Genomic DNA, 20,963 nt, shown 5'->3' with positions numbered 1-20,963 from the left:
TCCATGCTTTCCGCATATAATAGTTGCTTGGCAACCATGTAAACATGGGTGGCAAGCCCTATGCCCAGGTACCAGCTAGCTTCAGGTGGCGGCTCAAATAACTGAGGGGACAGGCCACTTTTACGTGGCTCCCCTCAGATCCTGAGGGGATGCCTAGCCCGATCGTAGGGACATGGGTGAGTTCAATGTTTGTGATAAATGCTGTCTGTGGCTGTTTGCAAGGCTTCACAAACACTTTATATTCTAGAAAAAGATGACTAGGTATGTTTAGAAATGCTGCCCTCTAATCTGGAAGTATTCCCCTCTAATCTGTGGCATCTGGGCTGCTTTGTATTCACTTGGGCTACATACACACTCTACCTCTGAAGCATATCTGGTGCTCATTCTTTCCTGTAAAGAATCTTGGGCACTGTGGTAAAATTCTCAGCAACTTTTAACAAATCACAGTGCCCAGAATTAATTGAGGGAGATAATGGGCTTTGGAGGTATAGTCGGTGCAAAGCTTTCCAAACTGTGTGTTATGACACATTAGTGTGTTGGCTGCAGTGTGTAGGTGTGTTGCACAAATCCTCTTATAAGGGGTTAGTTTAACCTCCGGCTTGCTAGTAAAACTGAACTACTGTGCCGCGAAATGATGCATGTCTAAAAAGTGTGTGACCATCATGGAAAGTTTGGAAAGCTCCGGTATAGTGTGTACCGAGCCTTGGTGAAAAGATAAATGCATTCTGCCCTGGCTCAAGTATTCCCTCATTTTTGTCCTTACTTCACATGTTCCAGGCCTGAGTCTTGGCAACCCTTGGTGCAACTTAAGCCCTGCACATGAATTGAAGCTTATTAAATAAGGGGTTGAACCATAAAGAAGTCTATGGGATGAAATTAAGGGGGTTGGCTGAGGTCAGGTTAACCCTGCAAAAAATCCATTCCGATCTGTATGGGAGGGATGGTTTCTACTCAATGTCCCCATTTCCTCAGAAATGACACTCTAATGATGGGAAATTCTGTACAGCAGGATGGGTGCATGGTATGTTTAGACTCTATAATAGGACAGAAATGCTTGGCTCAGATCCTGCCAGTTGTTTCTGAACAGGGCCAGCAGGAAGCAGTGAGGTACTCTGGATGACTCCAACTCCCTTCTCCTTACTTGCTGGTCCACTACTTTTGCCACAAGAAAAGGGTTAGGGAGCAAGGCCTATGGTTGCCTGGCAACCATAGCATCCCAGGCAGGAAACAGGAGTTGCCTTAGGCATATTGTTGCTAGGCCAAATATAAAAATGGCAATTTTGCTCCTCCGTTAGATACATCCTGTAATCTTGAGTGTTGTCTTTTGGGCTGCAAAATTCTGCATGGATTTTTCCGTTATTTTAGCAGCAATGGCAGCTTTTCCCTTGCTGGGAACTTAGGCTGTGTATACACTACACCTTTAAATCACAATCAAAGCACATTTCCCCCCCCCCCCCACAGAATTCTGGGCATTGTAGTTTGTGTTAAGGGCTGATGGAAATTGTAACTCAGTGAGGGGTAAACTACTGTGAGGAGTATGCTCTACTCTCCATCAGCTTTTGGCGACAGTCTTTGGCCTCCTAGAGAGTCTTTATGTATGAGTGTCAAGCAGTTAAAAATTCACCCACAACTCCAATCTTTACCTCTTGCATCCTCACTTCTTACTCTTCCTTTTGCATCTGATCTCCTATTCTTCACTCTCTACCAGTCCTGAGCAGCAGAAATACACATACCAAATGCACACACCAAACAAGAGGCATAGCCATTTGCTGCCAGTGTATTTTTTTCTAATGCTGATTTAAACTCACTTACTTAAACCCACATTTCATTGCCCTTTTCTTGATAGATAAGATGAACAAACATTCTCCCTTTTCGTTTAGCAGCATTCTAATGTATGAAAACCTTCCAAATGTTTCCTCCCCCAATTCTTTCTTTAACATTTAAGCGTTTTACATCAGTGATCTAAAGTACTTGACATTTTAAACAATGTACAACATTAGTATAATAATAATGGAAATGGTTAAAAATAAAACAGCGAGAGAGAGAAAAGAGGGGTAAGCCTAGGTAGTAAATCTCCCTTGATGCATTAATCTCATTAAGGTTCAATAAATTTAATTTGATATATAGTCTCAAAGCACTTCCAGCAATGCATGTCGATTTATATTTTCCTGTACCTTATTTCCCCAATATACAATAAAAATGATAACATTGTCAACAAAAGGATCATAATCTTGTCTTTCCCCTCTCAGTCACATCATACTAGTCTGTTTAACCATGCAGGCTACAATTCATACTTTGTTTAGCCAAACATGCAATCAGGCATTCTTCCGATTATAGGAAATAATAAAAAAAAGAATAGTGATCTGTCTGAGTGGCATCACATTCTTAAGCGAGTTAACATACCGTATTTTTCGCTCCATAAGACACACTTTTTACCTCCTAAAAAGTAAGGGAAAATGTCTGTGCGTCTTATGGAGCGAATGTGTGGTCAGTCGCTGGCTCTCTTTCCGGCCCAGCCCCCTTGCCCAGGCCTCCATTGTTGAATGTTCTGCAGAAGGAGGCTGTTTGTTTCCCCAGAGACATATGACTGGCTGATTAGCTTATCTGTCTGGAAACGTAGAAACTGCTCCCTTCCCTTTCCTAAGGAAGCTGCAGAACTGTGAGTTGAGCCCCATAAAAACAGGATTTTCTCCCCCTTTGCAAAGTAAGCTCAACAACTTTGAGCTGATCCTCAAAAAACAGGGCTTTTCCCCTCTGCAAAAGAAGCTGTACAACTGTTAAATGATCCCCCCAAAAATAAGGCTTTCCCCCTTTGCAAAAGAAGCTGCACAACTTTGAGCTGATCCTCAAAAAAGGGGGCTTTTCCCTTTTGCAAAAGAAGCTGCACAACTTTGAGCTGATCCCCCCCCCCCCAAATGAGGCTTTTCTCCTTTGCAAAAGAAGCTGCACAACTGTGAGCTGATTGCCCAAAAAACAGGGCTTTCCCCCTTTCCTCCTCTAAAAACTAGGTGCGTCTTATGGTCAGGTGTGTCTTATGGAGCGAAAAATATGGTAACTGCTTCATAATATTTTGTAAATGATGGAACAGCTAACCCTCTGTTTTTATTTCTCCTAGTAAAGTCTTTAAGGCTACCCTGAATCTTTTCTTTTGCTGAATAAACTTGATAAATATATTTTGCCAAGTATCTATAATTTAGGGAAGTACTCTTAATTGGAAAATTCAAAAACAAATATAAATTTTGGGTAAAATTTTAGAAATGTTAATTTCCCTAAACAATATGTTTTCAACAGCAACCAGTTTTTAGTATACCTTTGCCTTTAAACACCAGCTTTTCATGATTGTATTCAAATACATTATTTAGGTCTTATGATAGATGCCATAATATTTAACTGGAGAATCTTACCCAGCCGCTCAGATTTAGTGCAGTTTATTTTATATCCTGAAACTTTGCTAAACTTGTCCTTTACATCAAGTAGCAGACTAATTATATTTTCCAGACCTTTAACATATAAGACCACATCACCTGCGTACAAGCTAATTTCAAAATCTTCCTAGGCAGCTTTAACACCTGTTATCATCTGGTTAGATCTAATAATTTCTGCTAGAGGCTCAACAGATAATGCAAACAAAAGCACAGATAGAGGGCAACCCTGCCTTGCTTGTCTCTTTAAACAAAACCTTCAAAATGTTTTCTCCCCCCTGTTTTCTTCCTTTCATTCTGCAAGGTAATATATACCTTTCCTACAGTTTTTCCCATAGCAGCACTGTCTGTGGGTAGCACAGCTAGTAATCTATCCCATGAGACACATTGCTGAGATATAGGCATCAAAGCCTACCAACCAAGGTGGATAAAAGATGGAATTGTACTTTTATTTTATAGCGGTGAGAAACTGTGACCTCAAAAATACTGCAGAGGCCTGACAATGTGCACAGAAAAGTGGTCTTTATTTGTCTACTGCTGTTGCAACACAACACAAACAAATTTAGAACAGCTCCTCTACCTTTTGCCGTAACCAGGGCAGTTAGCTCTACAATCTCAGGCTACAACACAAAATATTGAGACTCTTAAAAAAATATTGTCAGTTTACAGGGTCACAAAGACAGGTTTGGATACGTGCAGGGAATGCTTGATGAAAACTCAAGAGAGGGGCGAAACATTAGTTCTGACTGTCGGGGACTGAAGCTTCCAGTAGTGCTGTCAGAGTAGGACTTTGGGTGGGGCAGATGTCCAGAGTCCCCGTTTTATATCCTGAAACTTTGCTAAACTTGTCCTTTACATCAAGTAGCAGATTAATTATGTTTTCCTCAAAGGCCCTCAAATGCAGTTGGCTCACCACAGTTGGAAGTTAGTGAAGTAATTTAGGTAAATTAAGGTGAAGGACCCCTGGATGGTTAAGTCCAGTCAAAGGCGACTATGGGGTTGCGGCGCTCATCTTGCTTTCAGGCTGAGGGAGCCAGCGTTCGTCCACAGACAGCTTTCCGGGTCATGTGGCCAGCGGGATTAAATCGCTTCTGGCACAACGGGACACCGTGACGGAAACCAGAGCGCATGGAAATGCCATTTACTTTCCCGCCAGAGCGGTACATATATATCTACTTGCACTGGTGTGCTTTCAAACTGCTAGGTTGGCAGGAGCTGGGACAGAGCAATGGGAGCTCACCCCGTCGCAGGGATTCGAACCACCAACCTTCCGATTGGCAAGCCCAAGAGGCTCAGTGGTTTAGACCACAGTGCCACCCATGTCCCTAGTGAAGTAACATACATTATCTCTAAATAGGGAGAGACCCTGCGAGGTCCAGATGTCTGGAGACAACAGTTACCTAAACATACCACTAGAAGCCTCAGTACGCTCTTACCTCTTCACCCTTCAACATACCTACAGATATTCTGATTGTCTCTCTTTATCAGGGAAAGCACGTTTTCCTGATCCCTCTCTCTGCTAAACCACCACCCTTATTTTTGTATTTGGGGATGGCCTTGTTTGAATTTAAATATGGGATTTAAATATGGGGTTCATCTCTTTCCATGGGCAAGTTAAAAGTTTTAAATGGGCAGATGCAACTTGCGTCCAAGGGACATAGACATGCATTTCACACCCTGTACATGCTGAGATTTACAGTACAGTTGTACCTTTGGTTACATACTTAATTCATTCCGGAGGTCCATTCTTAACCTGAAACTGTTCTTAACCTGAAGCACCACTTTAGCTAATGGGGCCTCCCGCTGCCGCTGCGCCACCACCGCACGATTTCTGTTCTCATCCTGAGGTAAAGTTCTTACCCTGAGGTACTATTTCTGGGTTAGTGGAGTCTGTAACCTGAAGCGTCTGTAACCCGAGGTACCACTGTATTTTGAACAGTTGGTAAACAAATTCGTAGGACAATTATATTTTGCAGACGTCTCTTTAACCAGAAGAATCATTGCCCTCTTGACTTTTAAATCATTGCGGGGCAGCCTAATACAGAGTAAATTAATATAGTGCAGAGTAAATTAATATAGTGCATGGGCAATGAAAAGACTTTAATTATACGTAATACTCATTAAGTGATCCTTGGTTTGAAAATGGAAGTGTTCTGGTAAGAACACCATTATGACTGTCAGCGCTGGAAGCTACAGCAGTCAAGAAAAATAATAGGATAGAAGGGTGGACAACTTATAGAAGCTTATTAAAACAAGAGGGAGGAGAGTATAAATTTAAAGAATTTAAGGAATTATCAGGGAAATGAACTACATGATTAAAATATCATTTGAATGATATTTTAAGAAAGATAGGATACGAGGGTTTGGGGAACAAATGTCACAACTGGAGAGAGACCTGTTGGGATGTAATGTAAAAAAAGTGTTGTCTTGAGGAATGATGAGATAGAATCCATTTGCCCCCAGCAGCCCCTGCCCCAATGGTGATCAGAAAATGTCTGCCTGAGGGAATAGTGCAGAAATCAGCTCAGCAGTTAGAAAATAGAATCTACTTGCCTCAGCAGTCCAACACCCAAAAAGTATCCTATGAGCAGAAAATGTCTCCAGAGCCATCCCGCCACAACCCCCACTTTCGAGTTTGCCACAAAATGCTTTGTAAACTGGCTGGTCAAGAAAGTCAGTCACAAGGAGATGAGCAAACTGTCTGTGTTATGTACTGAAGTTCTCACCCTGGGGGATACTGTAGACAGTTTTCACTCAGGTCCACATATGCAAATAGCGGATTGAAAGTGACGTTCAGTGATTGGATAGTTACAGAAAGTTGTTACTGTTGCGTTGTAGTGCAGCTCTATATAAGCAGGCTGGCTGAACCCTTCAGTTGTGTTCTGTTCTGGCCTGTGAATAAACAAGAGCTGTTTGAAGAATCACTGTGTCGTCTGATATGTTCACCCACAACTTAACAGTCTGGTGTCTGTTTTTAAACTTGCATAGGTCAGCTGAATATGGGCAAAAAACCAACACAGACTGGCAGTTGCAGACAGGCCAGGAGGGGAGCAGTGAAGAGGCTAGAAAAGTTCTGTTTTTGCCTGCTATTGTAATGTCTCCCAAAAATAGGAATTGTTGAGACAGACTCCCAGAAAGAGGAACTGCTTAGGAAAGGACTCTTGTGTGGCTTGTTTGCAAAATAATGTAATCTCGCTCTGCACATGCTCTTGTACCTGTGTCTGGAAGTTGTTTGTGACATATTATAAAGGTAAAGGGACCCCTGACTGTTAGGTCCAGTCGTGACCGACTTTGGGGTTGCGGCACTCATCTCACTTTATTGGCCGAGGGAGCCAACAGACAGCTTCCGGTTCATGTGGCCAGCATGATTAAGCTGCTTCTGGCAAACCAGAGCAGTGCACGGAAACACTGTTTACCTTCCCACCGGAGCGGTACCTATTTATCTACTTGCACTCTGACGTGCTTTCAAATTGCTAGGTGGGCAGGAGCAGGGACCGAGCAACGGGAGCTCACCCCATCACAGGGACTAAAACCGCCAACCTTCTGATCGGCAAGCCCTAGGCTCTGTGGTTTAACCCATAGCGCCACCCGTGTCCCGACACACTATAAAAGTGGGCCCCAAATACCAATCGGGTCTCAGCCTTTGAGAATGATTTCGCTGATGCCAGCTGCAGCTTAATAAACCAGACCTTCCTTGAAGAACCCGCTGCCTGTCGTTATGGACTAGGACAAATTCTGCAACAGTCTAAAATGTATAAACTATTATTGGAATGGGAGACAAAGAATGAGCGAGTAAAATCCTCAGTGATACACTGGGCAATAGATATCGGTCATAATTTAGACATGGCAGCATGGGAACGATTGTGGAACGTGGATATAAAATTTACAGCATGTTATGGTTTAAGAGAAAATTATATGAAAATGATGTATTGTTGGTACAGTATCTAACACCGAGTAAACTGGCAAAAATGTACAAATCTAAATCAAACAAGTGTTGGAAATGTAATGAGAAATAAGGTTCTTTTTATCATATGTGATGGTCTTGTAGTAATGATATATAATGAATTGAAAAGGATGTTTAAAATAACCTTTGTAAAAAAACAGCAACCAAAAGCTTTTCTTTTGGGCATTATAGGGACAGAACTACCTAAATTGTATAGAAAATTATTTATGTATGCTAATACAGCAGCAAGAATGTTGGTCGTAACTTGCCCCAAAATGGAAAGAAGCAGAAGTCCCAGCAAAGGAAGAATGGATACAAAAACTTATGGAATATGCAGAAATGGCGAAACTTACCAGAAGAATAAGGAATCAAGATAACCAACTTTTTATATATAAAAGAATGGAAATGGTTTATTGAATATTTACAGAAAAATGGCAAACAGATAAAAACATTGGCAGGATGATTGTAATAACCTGCAGTTTCATAAGAGTATATATTTAAAGTAGAGAATTAAATGAGCAAATCAAATGAATTTGGGTCTGCAGAAGATATTAAAAAATAAATTTAAGGAACTGCAGTAAGAGGGGGAAGGAAGTCAAGCTTTGAAATGTTAAAATGATTGTAAAATTAATGAAATGTATAAACCTGGAAAGTATAAATAAAAAATAAAATAAGTGTTATATCCCTAGTTTTGATGGTAAAATGTTGGCAGGTATGTAAGTAGCAGCAGTGGCGCCTAGTCCTAACTCCTCCCATATCTGCTATAGTGACTGTGCTGGACAACAGACAACAATGGTTATAGATTCCAGCTTCTTGGCACAGAATGGTTACTTTAGTGCAGTGTTTTGATTGATTGGTTTTTAATGCAGAGTACAGTGGTACCTTGGTTCTCAAACGCCTTTGTACTCAAACAACTTGGAACCCAAACACTGCAAACCCAGAAGTAAGTGTTCCAGTTTGCGAACTCTTTTCGGAAGCCAAACGTGCTCTGTTTTGAGTGCCATGCTTCCGTTTTGAGTGTTACGCTGAGGTCTGTCTGTTTTTGCTATTCATTTTGCGTTTTTGATTTTGCGGCTTTTTCGTTTTGTTCTTGTGACTGTGCGGAACCCAGTTCAGCTACTGGCTGATTGACTGTGTGACTGCAGTACATTGTTTATTGCTTTCATTTGATGGATCAACTGTCTTGTCAGATAGTAAAATCCATGTTAAGTTGGTGTTTCAGGGGTTGTTTTCAAAAGTCTGGAACGGATGAATCCATTTTGCATTACTTTCCATGGAAAAGTGCACCTTGGTTTTGGAACGCTTTGGTTTTGGAACGGACTTCCAGAACAGATTAAGTTTGAGAACCAAGGTACCACTGTATACTCAGTGTCCCAGTCTAGATTATGGCTTTCCAGTCCCACGTTGATGGCTGGATGATGTTGCACACAACCCAAAATACCTTCTCAGGCAGAATGCTGTTTTGGTGAGGGCAAGAGGGCAGCCCGGAAACAGGGCGCAGCTGGGCATTCTCTACCAGCCACTTAGGCTGGCGCAGATCAGCTCAGACTGAAGCTCCCCTTATGTCTGGTCCGTGGCGATCAAGACTGTCGAAACATTACTCTCAGCCCTCCCAAATGAAGCTCTCTTGACAAGTCCTTGGCTGGCGTAACGTGGCCAAGAGATCCCCCGTGGGAAGCTGGCCTGCATCATCGGAGACTCGCCTGTCTGCTTCTTGCCCTCGCCTGAAGAGCCTCTTTTCTTGTCGGTAATAAGAATAATGACAAACCCGTAAGAAATCCTTTCGTAGTTGTCAGAGGCAAAGTGTGACCTTCCAGTGGCCCCTATCAAGCTCGCCAGCGAGTTTGGAGAGGCGACTGGATTATGTTGCTCAATTGCTAATTAGGGGCTCCTTGTTGCCTTTCTTGCTCCAGCACGCCAACGGTTTCTATGGCAACTACAGAAGCAGATGCAGGAGCGACTTCACCCAGGAGTATCGCAAAGCAGCCCAGCCGCAACCTCCTGAACTCTTCCTGAAAAGAATGAAGGTGAGTGACGGGTCATCTGCGGCTGGTCTTCGACAGGCTCCCACTGGGAAGAAGGCAAATGAAAGCCTTCATCCTTACCAGACCTCCTATCTGGTTGTTAATAGGGACAAATGGAATGAAAGAGCCGTATGGGCGTGCTGTGACTAATCTGATTTTGCACAGAGGAAGGCATGAAATGTACTGGAAGTAGGCCTCAGTTAAGATCTGGGAGAGAAAGTTCTCATCTCAAGTTCAGGTATTTAACTCTTTGACCACAGCCTTTTCATACCTGAGACCCACCCACTTTCAACCTGTGGCTACCCCTTTTTTTAAAAAAATAATAAATAAAAACCTATTTATTTTCCAACTGTACACAGCATTCCAAATGCAGTCACGCCATGTAGCAGCATTACAATATTGGCAGTTTTATTTTCTCAACAGCCCATCTGGCTGTTAACCAGAAAGCTGGTGGTTCAAGCCCAGCCAGGGATGGCTGTGGGCAGGATCCGTGCATTGCAGGGGGTTGGACTAAATGACCCTCAGGGTCCCTTCTGTTGTAAACAAAATCTGCGCTTCTTCCCTTATGGGGTATCCAAGAGCCCGTATAGAGTGTTTAAGTGGGTTCCCTATCGGTAGGAGGAAAATAACAGACCAATCAGAGAATATTGAGAAGCAAAGCAGCTGGTAGGCTTGATCTTTATTAAAGCTGTTGCAACAGGGTGCTCCCCTCACACACAGGAGAACAGAGGAGGACCCAGAAAACAGGGGTGCCTGCCCTTATATAGACATTTTAAATTCCCTGCCCTGGAGCTCAAGACCATCCCTCCATACATACATACATCACAGAAAGGGTGTAACCCAAGTCCACACCCCACAAACCTCAATACCTACATTACAGAAAAGGCGGTCTGCAACAGAAATTTGTTTTTCCTGTCTGCCAGGTTATCTGATAATGCCTTATCTGATTGCCTTTCCCGGTAGTCTGGCCATTCCTTTGAGATGGAGATTACCCAATTCCTGAGACAATGGGAAGGTCCCCCCCCCCCCTTGCAGAGAAAACATTTGGTCAGTTTGGGAGTCAAAATGGTTTCAGGACGGTCTTCCTGTGCTGCTCCAGACATGTGGCCCACATATCTATGTACAGTGGTACCTTGGGTTAAGTACTTAATTCGTTCCGGAGGTCCGTTCTTAACCTGAAACTGTTCTTAACGTAAAGCACCACTTTAGCTAATGGGGCCTCCTGCTGCTGCCGCGCCACCGGAGCACAATTTCTGTTCTTATCCTGAAGCAAAGTTCTTAACCTGAGGTACTATTTCTGGGTTAGCGGAGTCTGTAACCTGAAGCGTATGTAACCTGAAGCATATTGTTGTGACGTGGGGTTTGTGATTTCAGCTCTCTTGACATATTATGCTGGAGACGGTTCTCTAGTAACACTTCTTTATTAAAGCAACAAGACTGAAGACTGAGGAGGGGAGAGCTACATTTATAGGGACAGGGAACAAACTAGAAAGGATACATTTTGGAGGGAACAATATCAGGCAATCACAGTCCTGCCTTTTGGAGGAAACCAATAAGACAGAGGATCCAAATACAACAGCTTAAATGAACCAATAGTAGCTGTACCCTCTGGAACCAAAAGGCAGTTACTTTACCCTAATGCAAATACAGACAATAATAATACAGATATAAAATCCTTTGACTCAATGCACAACACGTATGTAACCCGAGGTACCACTGTACGTGCTTGGCTGGCACATTTATGAACATTTATTATATATATAAGACCTTAAATTTTTATTTACACCTCCAACTCTACGATTCTATGATTTTCAGTTCCCTTCCTAGTGATTGCTAGCATGGAATGTGCCTTCCCCCCCACACACTGCGTCAAGATCTTCCTGCACCACGACCCCAAGGTCTCATTTCTGATCAGTCAACTCATGAGCCTATACTGTATATGAACATGCTTCACTTTTACACTCGTTTACACCGGATTGCATTTGCAATTTTACCACCCAGCTTAGAAAGGAGCTTTTGCAGTGTGGCCCTAGGTCACAGAGTACTCAAGAGACACACACTGTGATAGATATGGGATGGCAACTGATGGATCCCATCACGAAGGTTGGTGGTAGTGGTGATGGCTGTAGCTGACTCTTTCACTTGCATTTGTGTGTGTATGTGTGAAGCCTGGGATTAAAATCCTAGTTCAACCTGCATAAAATTGCTTGTCCCAAACTGCTGATTTTCTCCCATTTGACCCTTCGCCGATGTGAAATTAATTTGAGCTAGAGCAGCAGGTAGGCTTCTGAATCCCTAGTGCTTGACTTTTCTGCATAGTGTTGCAAGAATATGTCTTCCTGTAAAGCATAATATGTCATGCTGTAAAGTAAAATGCTTTTCTGATCCAAAAAATCTATTTAGGAAGATGCGGTTATGTTTTTGTGCTTCCGTTACAATCAGTTTTAGGAGGTTGTGAATATCACACTGTTAGGACTTATGCTAGATGCTGCTTAAAGCTTTAATAACTAAAAAGCAGCTAATTGTTTGTTAATTATCTTCTTGCTGTTTTTAATAGCTGCCTTGAGCGCTTTTATAGTGAAAGATGGATATAAATTTCTCAAATAAAACAAAAATGAAAGGTAAAGCAAATTCCGTGCGCCCAAGGTTACATTATTGGAAATTCTTCTCTATCCTCTGTTTACTGAGTAAAGGTAAAGGGACCCCTGACCATTAGGTCCAGTCGCGGACGACTCTGGGGTTGCGGCGCTCATCTTGCTTTATTGGCCGAGGGAGCCGGCATACAGGTCATGTGGCCAGCATGACTAAGCCGCTTCTGGCGAACCAGAGCAGCACACGGAAACGCCGTTTACCTTCCCGCCGGAGTGGTACCTATTTATCTACTTGCACTTTGACGTGCTTTCGAACTGCTAGGTTGGGAGGAGCAGGGACCAAGCAACGAGAGCTCACCCCATCACAGGGATTCGAACCGCTGACCTTCTGATTGGCAAGCCCTAGCCTCTGTGGTTATCCCACAGCGCCACCCACTGTGTTACTCATCCTAATATGCTTGCGAGGAGGTTAAGATGGCATTGGCTCAAGCGACCTTCCAGTCCATTTCCAGTCCAATATTTTGGGGAAACAGGTTTGTAGCGCAAAACCTCCCAGTCAGCTATAATTGTGGAACCTGAATTTGCAGGTGTGTGATTGAATCCTACCTGAGAACAGCTACAGTCTGGAAGAACCCTCTTGTCACCTGCTCATGAGAGGGATCCATTGTCGGTAGTGTCTTTCCTGCCAGGTTGTCCTTTGTTATTGTGGTATGGAAGTGCCAGCCCTCCTCTTTATTAAACCTATCTGCTGGGATTTCGGGTAGCAGCTAAGCTCTATTTAATTGCTTTGCAATATCTCGAGCGGCATGTTGTGGATTAGGCTCCTTCTTCCCCCACATCCTGGCACTGACAGCCGGAGACTTGGCTTCTGTCCCCATTAAGCGATGAAGACAGCTGCCTCTTAATTCTCTTCCGGGAACCCACAGCGGTTTTGACAACAGGTAAAGCCACGGCTGCTTCTCGTCCTCTGTGCCGCTGCGCCTGGAGCCCTGTCACCTCGCAGCACTGCAGAGGCAGGAAACGGAGCATCGTGTTGTGACAAGGGGCTTAGCTCATGTGACTCTGCATCTGTGCTGCTTGGATAATCTCTTTCTCTGATCCTTTCGGTTTGCAAGGGAGAACTCCCACTGCTGATTCCCAAGCCCCAGTGCTCGTCCTCAGCTTATTTCATGGAGGGGAGAAATGATATAGCTCAGTATTTTATCTGTGGGAGATCTAATCAGGGTGATCGGATGCAAAGGCAGGGGCTTGCGTTCACTTAATAGTTCTGCCTGTTTGAGCAGGCACTTGTTTTCTGACCCCTGCAGCATTTGGGGATTACAAACTGTACCTGTTGAAAATCCCTCACCGGCAATATTTTATTACAGTTACAAAATCCCTGACAGCTTGTGGGCTGGATATAACCCCCCAAAGCACTTTATCTGGTCCCTAGTTACCCCGTACTACATGTTAATTATGTTGTGGCAAAGTGTTTGCTAGCAGTTTCACTGGTACAGAAAATATTGTTTTCAAAAGCTGTGAGAGACCAGAGGCGGAGTCCCTCTCTCTCTCTCTCTCTCTCTCTCTCTCTCTCTCTCTCTCTCTCTCTTGGTTTCAAAGCCCATGCTGATCGTGGGGGTCAACTTTATTTATAAAGCCTCAGCAACAATGAAGGCTTGGCAAAACGCCTCTCCTACCCAACCTTGAAATTACAGGGTGGCTTTAGAGAATATAGAAGCAAAGGGTCATAACTCAGTGGCACAGGTACATGCCTTGCATGCAGATAATCCCAGGCTCCATCTCCTCCAAATAAAAAGGTAGCAGGTTTAGAAACAACTTCTATATGAGGACCAAACTAGATGTGGTATTTATCATATGGTTGCCCTGGTGCCCTTGATCTATAAAAAAATTAATAAATCGCTGGTACAGCCCATCCCCGCAAGCCGGATCAGGACTATACTGTGTGTGGAGGGGGCCTTAAGCCTTTTTCCTCTGCTTTGTTCCCAATGAGAATCCACACAACCCCATGAGCCCAGGAAGGGGAAGGGGGCAAGGCCAGGGAGAGTTTCACAGGAAAGGATGAGAAGTTGCTTCTGGATCCAGGAGAGAACAGAAAGATAGTATTGGGGGGATACAGGCAAGGGCATCACAATGTCAGAGCGACGAAAACAGGGATTCATTTTAGCAGTGGTCCTGGGTAGATTGAGCAGGCAAAGGTGAGCTATCGGAAGGCCAGAGAAAATATTATTGCGGACTGCAATTGTTATGTACTGAAGTTCTCACCCTGGGCCAGCAGGGGGATAGTGTAGATAGTTTTCACTCAGGTCCACATATGGAAATAAGGGATTGAAAGTGACGTTCAGTGATTGGATAGTTACAGAAAGTGATTACTGTTGCGTTGTAGTGGAGCTCTATATAAGCAGGCTGGCTGAACCCTTAAGTTCAGTTCTGTTCTGGCCTGTGAATAAACAAGAGCTGTTTGAAGAATCGCTGTGTTGTCTGATATGTTCACCCACAACTTAACAGTAATCACTGGGGGATATTAACAGGAGCACGTACCAGATGTTGCATCTTCAGTGGTGCAGAACAGGCCATGCTGGCCCAAAATATGATAGGGCCAACGAGTGTAACAGCCCTTGGGATGTGGTTAGTATGGGTGTGAGTTCACCTGCTAGGTTTGCCATCTGCGCCTTGTCTCTGCTTTCTAGGCAGCAATATACAAGACACCCAGGTCCTAGGATTAGAGATATCGCCCAAAACCGGTTTGAAGTCCATATCATGATATCAGTTCCATAGGTTTTTACCTGACAATATATTGCGAATCATGATGTGTATTAAAGCTGGGCAATATATTGTCCCAAACCAGTTTGAAGTTCATATCGTGATATTGGTTTCATAATTTTTGACCCGGCGATACATTGCAGATCATTACGTGTGTGTGTGCAAAAAAAATCACAATGGGGGAGAAACCATGAAGCCGGCCAATGCCTGTACATAGCTGCATCCTTATTTCAGACATTGTGATATATTGGTGTATCACGATGTTTAGCTGGTGATATATCGCGATGTTGAAAAACCAGATCCCGCCCAGCCCTCCTAGGTACCTCACAAGAGGGTTACCGTATTTATTGCTGTCATTCATGAGAAGACATTTGCTTCTGAAGAGCCACATGGCGTAGCCTCCACTCCAAGGCGTGCGCTAGGAGAGAGACCCTTCCTCCAAAAAGAAACTAAAATTTGCAGCCTGTATAATGTACAGGCACCTATACACACTGTACTTCACAGTGAGGGGCTAGCTAGTACCTTATACACTAGCTTTCAGCATGATTTGGATAGACATGGAAAATCAGTGAGGTATAGGCAGTGCATTACAAAACGCAGGAGAGCAATTCCGGCTTCAGCTTGTAAAATGGAGAAATTCCCTCTAGCCGGACTGACTGAGATTAGTTGTGAGGGAGAAGTTGCTCTAAAAGAGCCAGCACCTCACAAACACTTTTAGGCAGCCTATAAATGTCGGCTTATAACAATCAGAGACCTGTAGCAAAATATGTGTTTGGCTACTTCAATAGGATAAATACAACCTGCGCATCTTCAGCTCCTTGGCTTGACCGCCCTGTTGGCTACTAGGGATGCGCAGGGACGCCAGCTAAGGCAACAGAATAAGCTCCTGGAGGATGCAGAACTGATCTCCAGCTGCCAGCTTGCAAGAGCTTTTCAGACATCAGTGAATGGCACAATTGACTCCCTTAGAATGATTCCTCCTGATGAAATTCGTCTGCTAACAAAGCATCCCTTGAAGCTGACATCTGCACAGAGAACACAAGAGCATCTCCAATTTTGTCATATGCTGGGGAGCTCTGGATTCAAGAGAGGAAAGGGTCTTAGCCCAGCGCTTTGCAGGATAAGGCCCCGCAGGTGTACACTCTGATAATGTGGGTGGGCAAGAGCACTCCTCATGAGACACAGAGCAGGTACAGAGTGACAAACACACCACAGCAATTTTGTTTATCCTATCGCTGTGCCAGCCTGAGAGGCCCTTGGGTGGCCTGTTCAGCTCTGCTTCCCACAAAGACCAAGGGGTCTGGTACTCCCATCTCAAGATGCCCCAGTTACAGGTTTCCTGCTGCCTGCCATCAGAGAGAGGATCGCCAGTGATAGTTTACTCCCCACTTGAGTAAAGGTTGGACCTTCTGCGAGGACCGCGAGCCTAAGACTAGGCCTCGTATGCCTAGGCATAGAACGGTGTATTTTCTTTTGTTTTGCATTACATTTTATTTTGAAAATAAATACAGTGAAATCACTAATTAAGAGAAAGGGGGGGGGAATCAAACTCACTAATTACCGTTTTTTTGTATATCAGCATGGGTGGGCTTATGAGATAGAGTGAAAACAAAAAGGCTGCGTAGAGACTTACTGGTTGTCCCTGACAGTTGTGAGTATTTGGATAAGTTACGTATCTGAGTCATTTCTTATTTCTTGATGGAAGCTGTGGAACAGGCAACTGACGCTTTTATTTTTCACTCCCTACCAGTCCTGAGCAGCTGAAATATACATACCAAATGCAGCACACCAAGCAAAAAAGGCATTCCATTAGCTGCTGCTAGGGTGAAAATTGTGGAACAATCAACTGACCCTTTTTAGATCCAAGGGGCTTGGCCTTATAGAAAGAATCCTAGAGGCTTCAATGTAGAATAGACTGAAACCCAAATTCCAGTTTCCTTGGCCAAGACATTGCTGTTTACCTGATTGCATACCAGAAAGTACTCTGTACAATAAAAAAAAATCACACACCAGCAATATTTATTCTATTTTACCACCTTTGTATCAAACCCTTCCATAAAGGATTTCAGGGATTTTCTTTTGTGCAGGGATTTACCCAATTTTCTCCTCACAACAATTCTGTGAGGTACAAAATGGAAAGAAAGCGTGACTGGCTAAAGGTAGTTCAGCAAGCTTCGTGAATCGTGACTGAGTGGGGATTTCATTCCAAGTCTTCCCCAGTCTGCCCAGTATGGTATGTACTGGATAGGGATAGCTTGATCACACTTGTCCATGCATTAGTAACATCATGGTTGGATTACTGCAATGTGGGGCTACCCTTGAGGTTGGTTCAGAGGCTGCAGCTACTGCAGGTAAAAGATCCCTGAATGGTTAAGTCCAGTGACTAGGCTGCTTGTGGGGCAAACTACTGCCAGTATATAATACAGTGGTAACTTGGGTTCTCATTCTGGAGGTCCGTTCTTAACCTGAAACTGTTCTTAACCTGAGGTACCACTTTAGCTAATGGGGCCTCCTGCTGCCGCCGCGCAGCTACCATGTGATTTCTGTTCTCATCTTGAAGCAAAGTTCTTAACCTGAGGTACTATTTCTGTGTTAGCGGAGTCTGTTACCTGAAGCGTCTGAAGCGCCTGTAACCTGAGGTACCACTGTACGTTGTTTGTAGGATTTTCACCAGCTGTGAGTCTGCCCCCTATAAGGCCCTATATTATCCCAGGACCAGGTTATGGCGAAGCGAGGATGTTCAGGAGAGCCTTTCACACTTGCTTGCCCAACTGCAACTCAACAGCTCTGCAGGGTTGCCAGTTGAGTCTTAATCTAAGGTAGTTGCTGCCATTATCATCTCACTTCCTTCTTGCAGCCAAGGTGCACCTGGGGCGCACCAAAATTTTGTTGTTTTTCTTAAGGCTTCAAGCCAGGCTTCAAGCTGCACTCATTGGCTCAACCTACATACAAACTTGCTGGGGAAAGCAAGGCTAGCTTCTAGCCCACCCCAGTATCAAAGCAACTTGCTCTTTACCCTGGTAGTTTCCCTCCCTAACTTCCCAAAGCCCAGGAACTCTGAGATCAACTCACCCTGTGTTTCACAAGCAGTTCCCTTATATGTTACTCAGTGTGGAAAGGCAGGCCACATTTCACAAGTCTTTCCCAGATCTCAGAAAAAAATGGGTTGGTCTCTTACAACTCTGATCTAAACAGTAGCCTGGATTCCAGAATCCCGAGGCTTGCAATTGCAGAGTTTTATGGCCTAGTTGTGAATCTTTACTAGAAATAAAAGGTAGGGGAGAACCAGACAGAGGTGAAAACAGAATACAAAGTAAACCAGAACACTGTGGCTCTAAAACTGGGCTAATCCTACCCTACTGACTACAGCAGCTTTTCTCAGCCTTGGGTCCCCAATCGTCTTGGACTACAGCACACGAAATCTATAGCTTCCCAGTACGAATCCCTCTCCTTTGGGCCAAATTTGCCCTCACCTGGTGTTTGAAAGCAGATGCCATCTTTACCCCACTGGTACAACTGCAGGGTGTGGCGTTTGACAGGGAGCCGTGGGCTAATCTCGCTTGTACTCTTTTCCAGGAAACCCCTTCAAAGCACATATTCTCTAAGCACGACAACAGGCACGCCTTCCCAGGATCAGCTACATATTTTGAGAACGTGAGTGTGATTGGTTTCGGGGGGGGGGGGTGCGGGAGCGTGGGGGCGGGGAAGTTTTTTTTGTCCTTTTCCTCTTATGCAGCAATAGAGGCGGTAGAGAAGTTAATCAGAGGAGTGCTTGATTAGAGACACCGGTTTCATTCCTAATGTGATTAGCTCTCCCTTGGCAGGCTCCAGGGCTCCCTCAGGAACTGATGACACCCACCGGCTGCCTCTGCAAAAGCACTAGTTAAGTGCTCTTGGCTGCACGAAGTAGCCTGAGGCTTTGCCTTACACGTCTAGTGGGTACCTGATACACTCGAGCATTCAGGGTCAGGTGCCGCAGGGACAGGACAGAGCTGGGCAAGGGTTAGGTTCAGCACTGGAGTGCTCCATACCGCATCAGGTCCCTTACCTTTCCCGCCCTGACCTGGCCAAAGTGATCCATGCAATGGTCACCTCCAGGCTTGACTACTGTAATTTGCTCTACGCAAGGCTGCCCTTGAAGCTGTCTCAGAAACTCCCAGCGGGTGTAGAATGCTGCAGCGAGGCTCCTCACAGGGTCTCTGTCATGGGAGCATATTCACCCAGCTGCACTGGCCCCCGGTGGAGTACAGGGTCAGATTTAAGGTGCTGGTTTTGATCGTTAAAGCCCTTCACGGCCTAGGACCCTACGGGACCGCCTCTCCCGGTATGCCCCACGGAGGACCTTAAGTTATCCATTAATAGCAACACCCTAGAGGTCCCGGGCCCTAAGGAAGTCAGATTAGCCTCAACCAGAGCCATGGCCTTCTCAACACTGGCTCCGGCCTGGTGGAACGCTCTGTCTCATGAGACCAGGGCCCTGCGGGATCTGATTTATTTCCGCAGGGCCTGTAAGACAGAGTTGTTCCACCTGGCCTTTGGCTTAGAATCAGTTTGATTCCCTCCCCCTCTTTTTCCTTTCTCCTCCTGTGAAGAGGCCGCATCCTAATGTTTTAATGTTGTATTTTAATCTTGTTTTTTTTAATTGTATTTTAATCAACTTGTTTTTATTGTTGGTTGTTAGCCGCCCTGAGCCCGGTCTTGGCTGGGGAGGGCAGGGTATAAATAAAATTTATTATTATTATTATCATCCTTTGTTAAGGCAGGTGTGCGCCGTAAGATTCCTCCCTGGTGCTGGGAGGGAAAGTCGGCTAAGCTTGAACTCAAAGGTTAATCTAGTGAAAACCACACGTTCTGAAACATTATGAGAACCAAAGCACAGCCATCCTTTGAAACTTGCACATTCGAATTTTGCAGCGCAGTTCTCCAGCCAACTAATGTGTAGGGGGGAAATGCATATATTTATGAGAATAGCATACAAAATGTGTTAGGATAAACTGGTTGCAAAAATGTGTATATTAGTAAAAGAAAAACCCTGCACGGAATGTGTTTATCAGGAGAAATTTGCACTAGAATGCCAAATAATTGCAATTTGTGGCATACCGGCTAACTTGTGGGTTACTATATGCAGGATCAAGTATGGAGGGCAGGAGTTTCAGCTTGGTGTGAAGACAGATTAAATTTTTAAAAAGCAATCGCAGAGTTGTGAACCCTTCTTCAAAACTTTTGTGAGAGACGCCAAGCACTTGATCAGTCGCAAATTTTGTCCCTCGATTCCAAGGTAGTTCACCCGTCACTAGTTTCGATTAAATGTGGCAAAGGTTTCCTCCAGTGCCCTCCCCTGCTCTCAGAATATCACACCTGTCTTTCACCCTTGGTAACCTCCTGGCTTCTTCTTGTTCTGCATTTAAAATGGTGTGCTAGGTGGCTCCTTTCACAGTGCAGGTGTGAACAGTCTGGTCATTGTTTCCCGGCAGGGCTTAGGAAGGAGGAGAATAGAGGGAAGCCTTCCCAACACCAAGAACTTAATTGACTGGGTTCCCTTGAAGGAGGAGTTAAGACGTGAGAGACCCCTCATCTCAAGCTACCAGTATGACTTCCACTCCAGAGAAAAGGTCCCCCAGGTGTTAGTTCATCACTCCCACAGGCAAGGGCAGCCCCTGCAACGCACACCCAGCACCACCTACCAGCACACTTACCGGAGCTACTCTTTGTATGAACCCATCCTCAGGACATTCAAGCGTGAGGTGGTGAAAGATGCTGAGCCCACCGCCCCCATCTCCAGTGAGCCCACCGCCCCTGTCTCCAGTGAGCCCGCCACCGTTCCAGGCTCGTGTGAGCCCACCGCAACAGATACCAGCAAGACCCCAGAAGCCTTTGCTCCAGGACCCATTTATGTGCGCCCTGGCACCCACAGGCCAACCCGGTGGACTGTCTCAGACTGTTTGCACTGGCACAATTGCTGATCACACGTGGGAGTTTCTCCGTTATCTGCAAGAACAGTTAAATGCTCCTTTGTACAAGGTGAAATATGGGAAAAAATAAAATAAAATCTTGCTGGACTGTGACACAAGTGGATGCTACGGGTTTTGCATGTCCTTTATTTCCCCTCTGCCAGGTAACCTTTTGCCACAAAACTCTTGATTTTGGCCACAGAGTTGTTTTGCCGGTCAGAAGAGTTGTGCGGAGGTATGCTTGCTTAATTCTACTGTTTTGTTTTCAAGAC

At 44.6% G+C, this 20,963-nt stretch overlaps 2 protein-coding genes across 2 annotated transcripts in view; one reads left to right on the top strand and one right to left on the bottom strand.

Moving 5' to 3' along the window:
* Positions 1-1,360, bottom strand: part of IHO1 (interactor of HORMAD1 1) — a 48,840-nt gene extending 47,480 nt beyond the window's left edge. Inside the window, exon 1 of the mRNA XM_083724297.1 lies at positions 1,300-1,360. Coding sequence (XP_083580423.1) covers positions 1,300-1,345 — 46 coding nt within the window. The 5' untranslated portion in view covers positions 1,346-1,360. The remainder of the gene's footprint in view (positions 1-1,299) is intronic.
* On the top strand, positions 25-20,815 carry CIMIP7 (ciliary microtubule inner protein 7). Its single transcript, XM_083725281.1, has 4 exons — positions 25-176; positions 9,279-9,392; positions 18,317-18,394; positions 20,215-20,815. The coding sequence occupies exons 1-4, from the start codon at positions 150-152 to the stop codon at positions 20,701-20,703; spliced, it is 708 nt and encodes a 235-aa protein (XP_083581407.1). The 5' UTR covers positions 25-149; the 3' UTR covers positions 20,704-20,815.
* The last annotated feature ends 148 nt before the right edge of the window (positions 20,816-20,963 follow it).

This window comes from Podarcis gaigeae (assembly GCF_964106915.1).
Source record: "Podarcis gaigeae genome assembly, chromosome: 2".
Classification (NCBI taxonomy): Eukaryota; Metazoa; Chordata; class Lepidosauria; order Squamata; family Lacertidae; genus Podarcis; species Podarcis gaigeae.
This window is presented reverse-complemented; position numbering and strand designations above follow the sequence as displayed.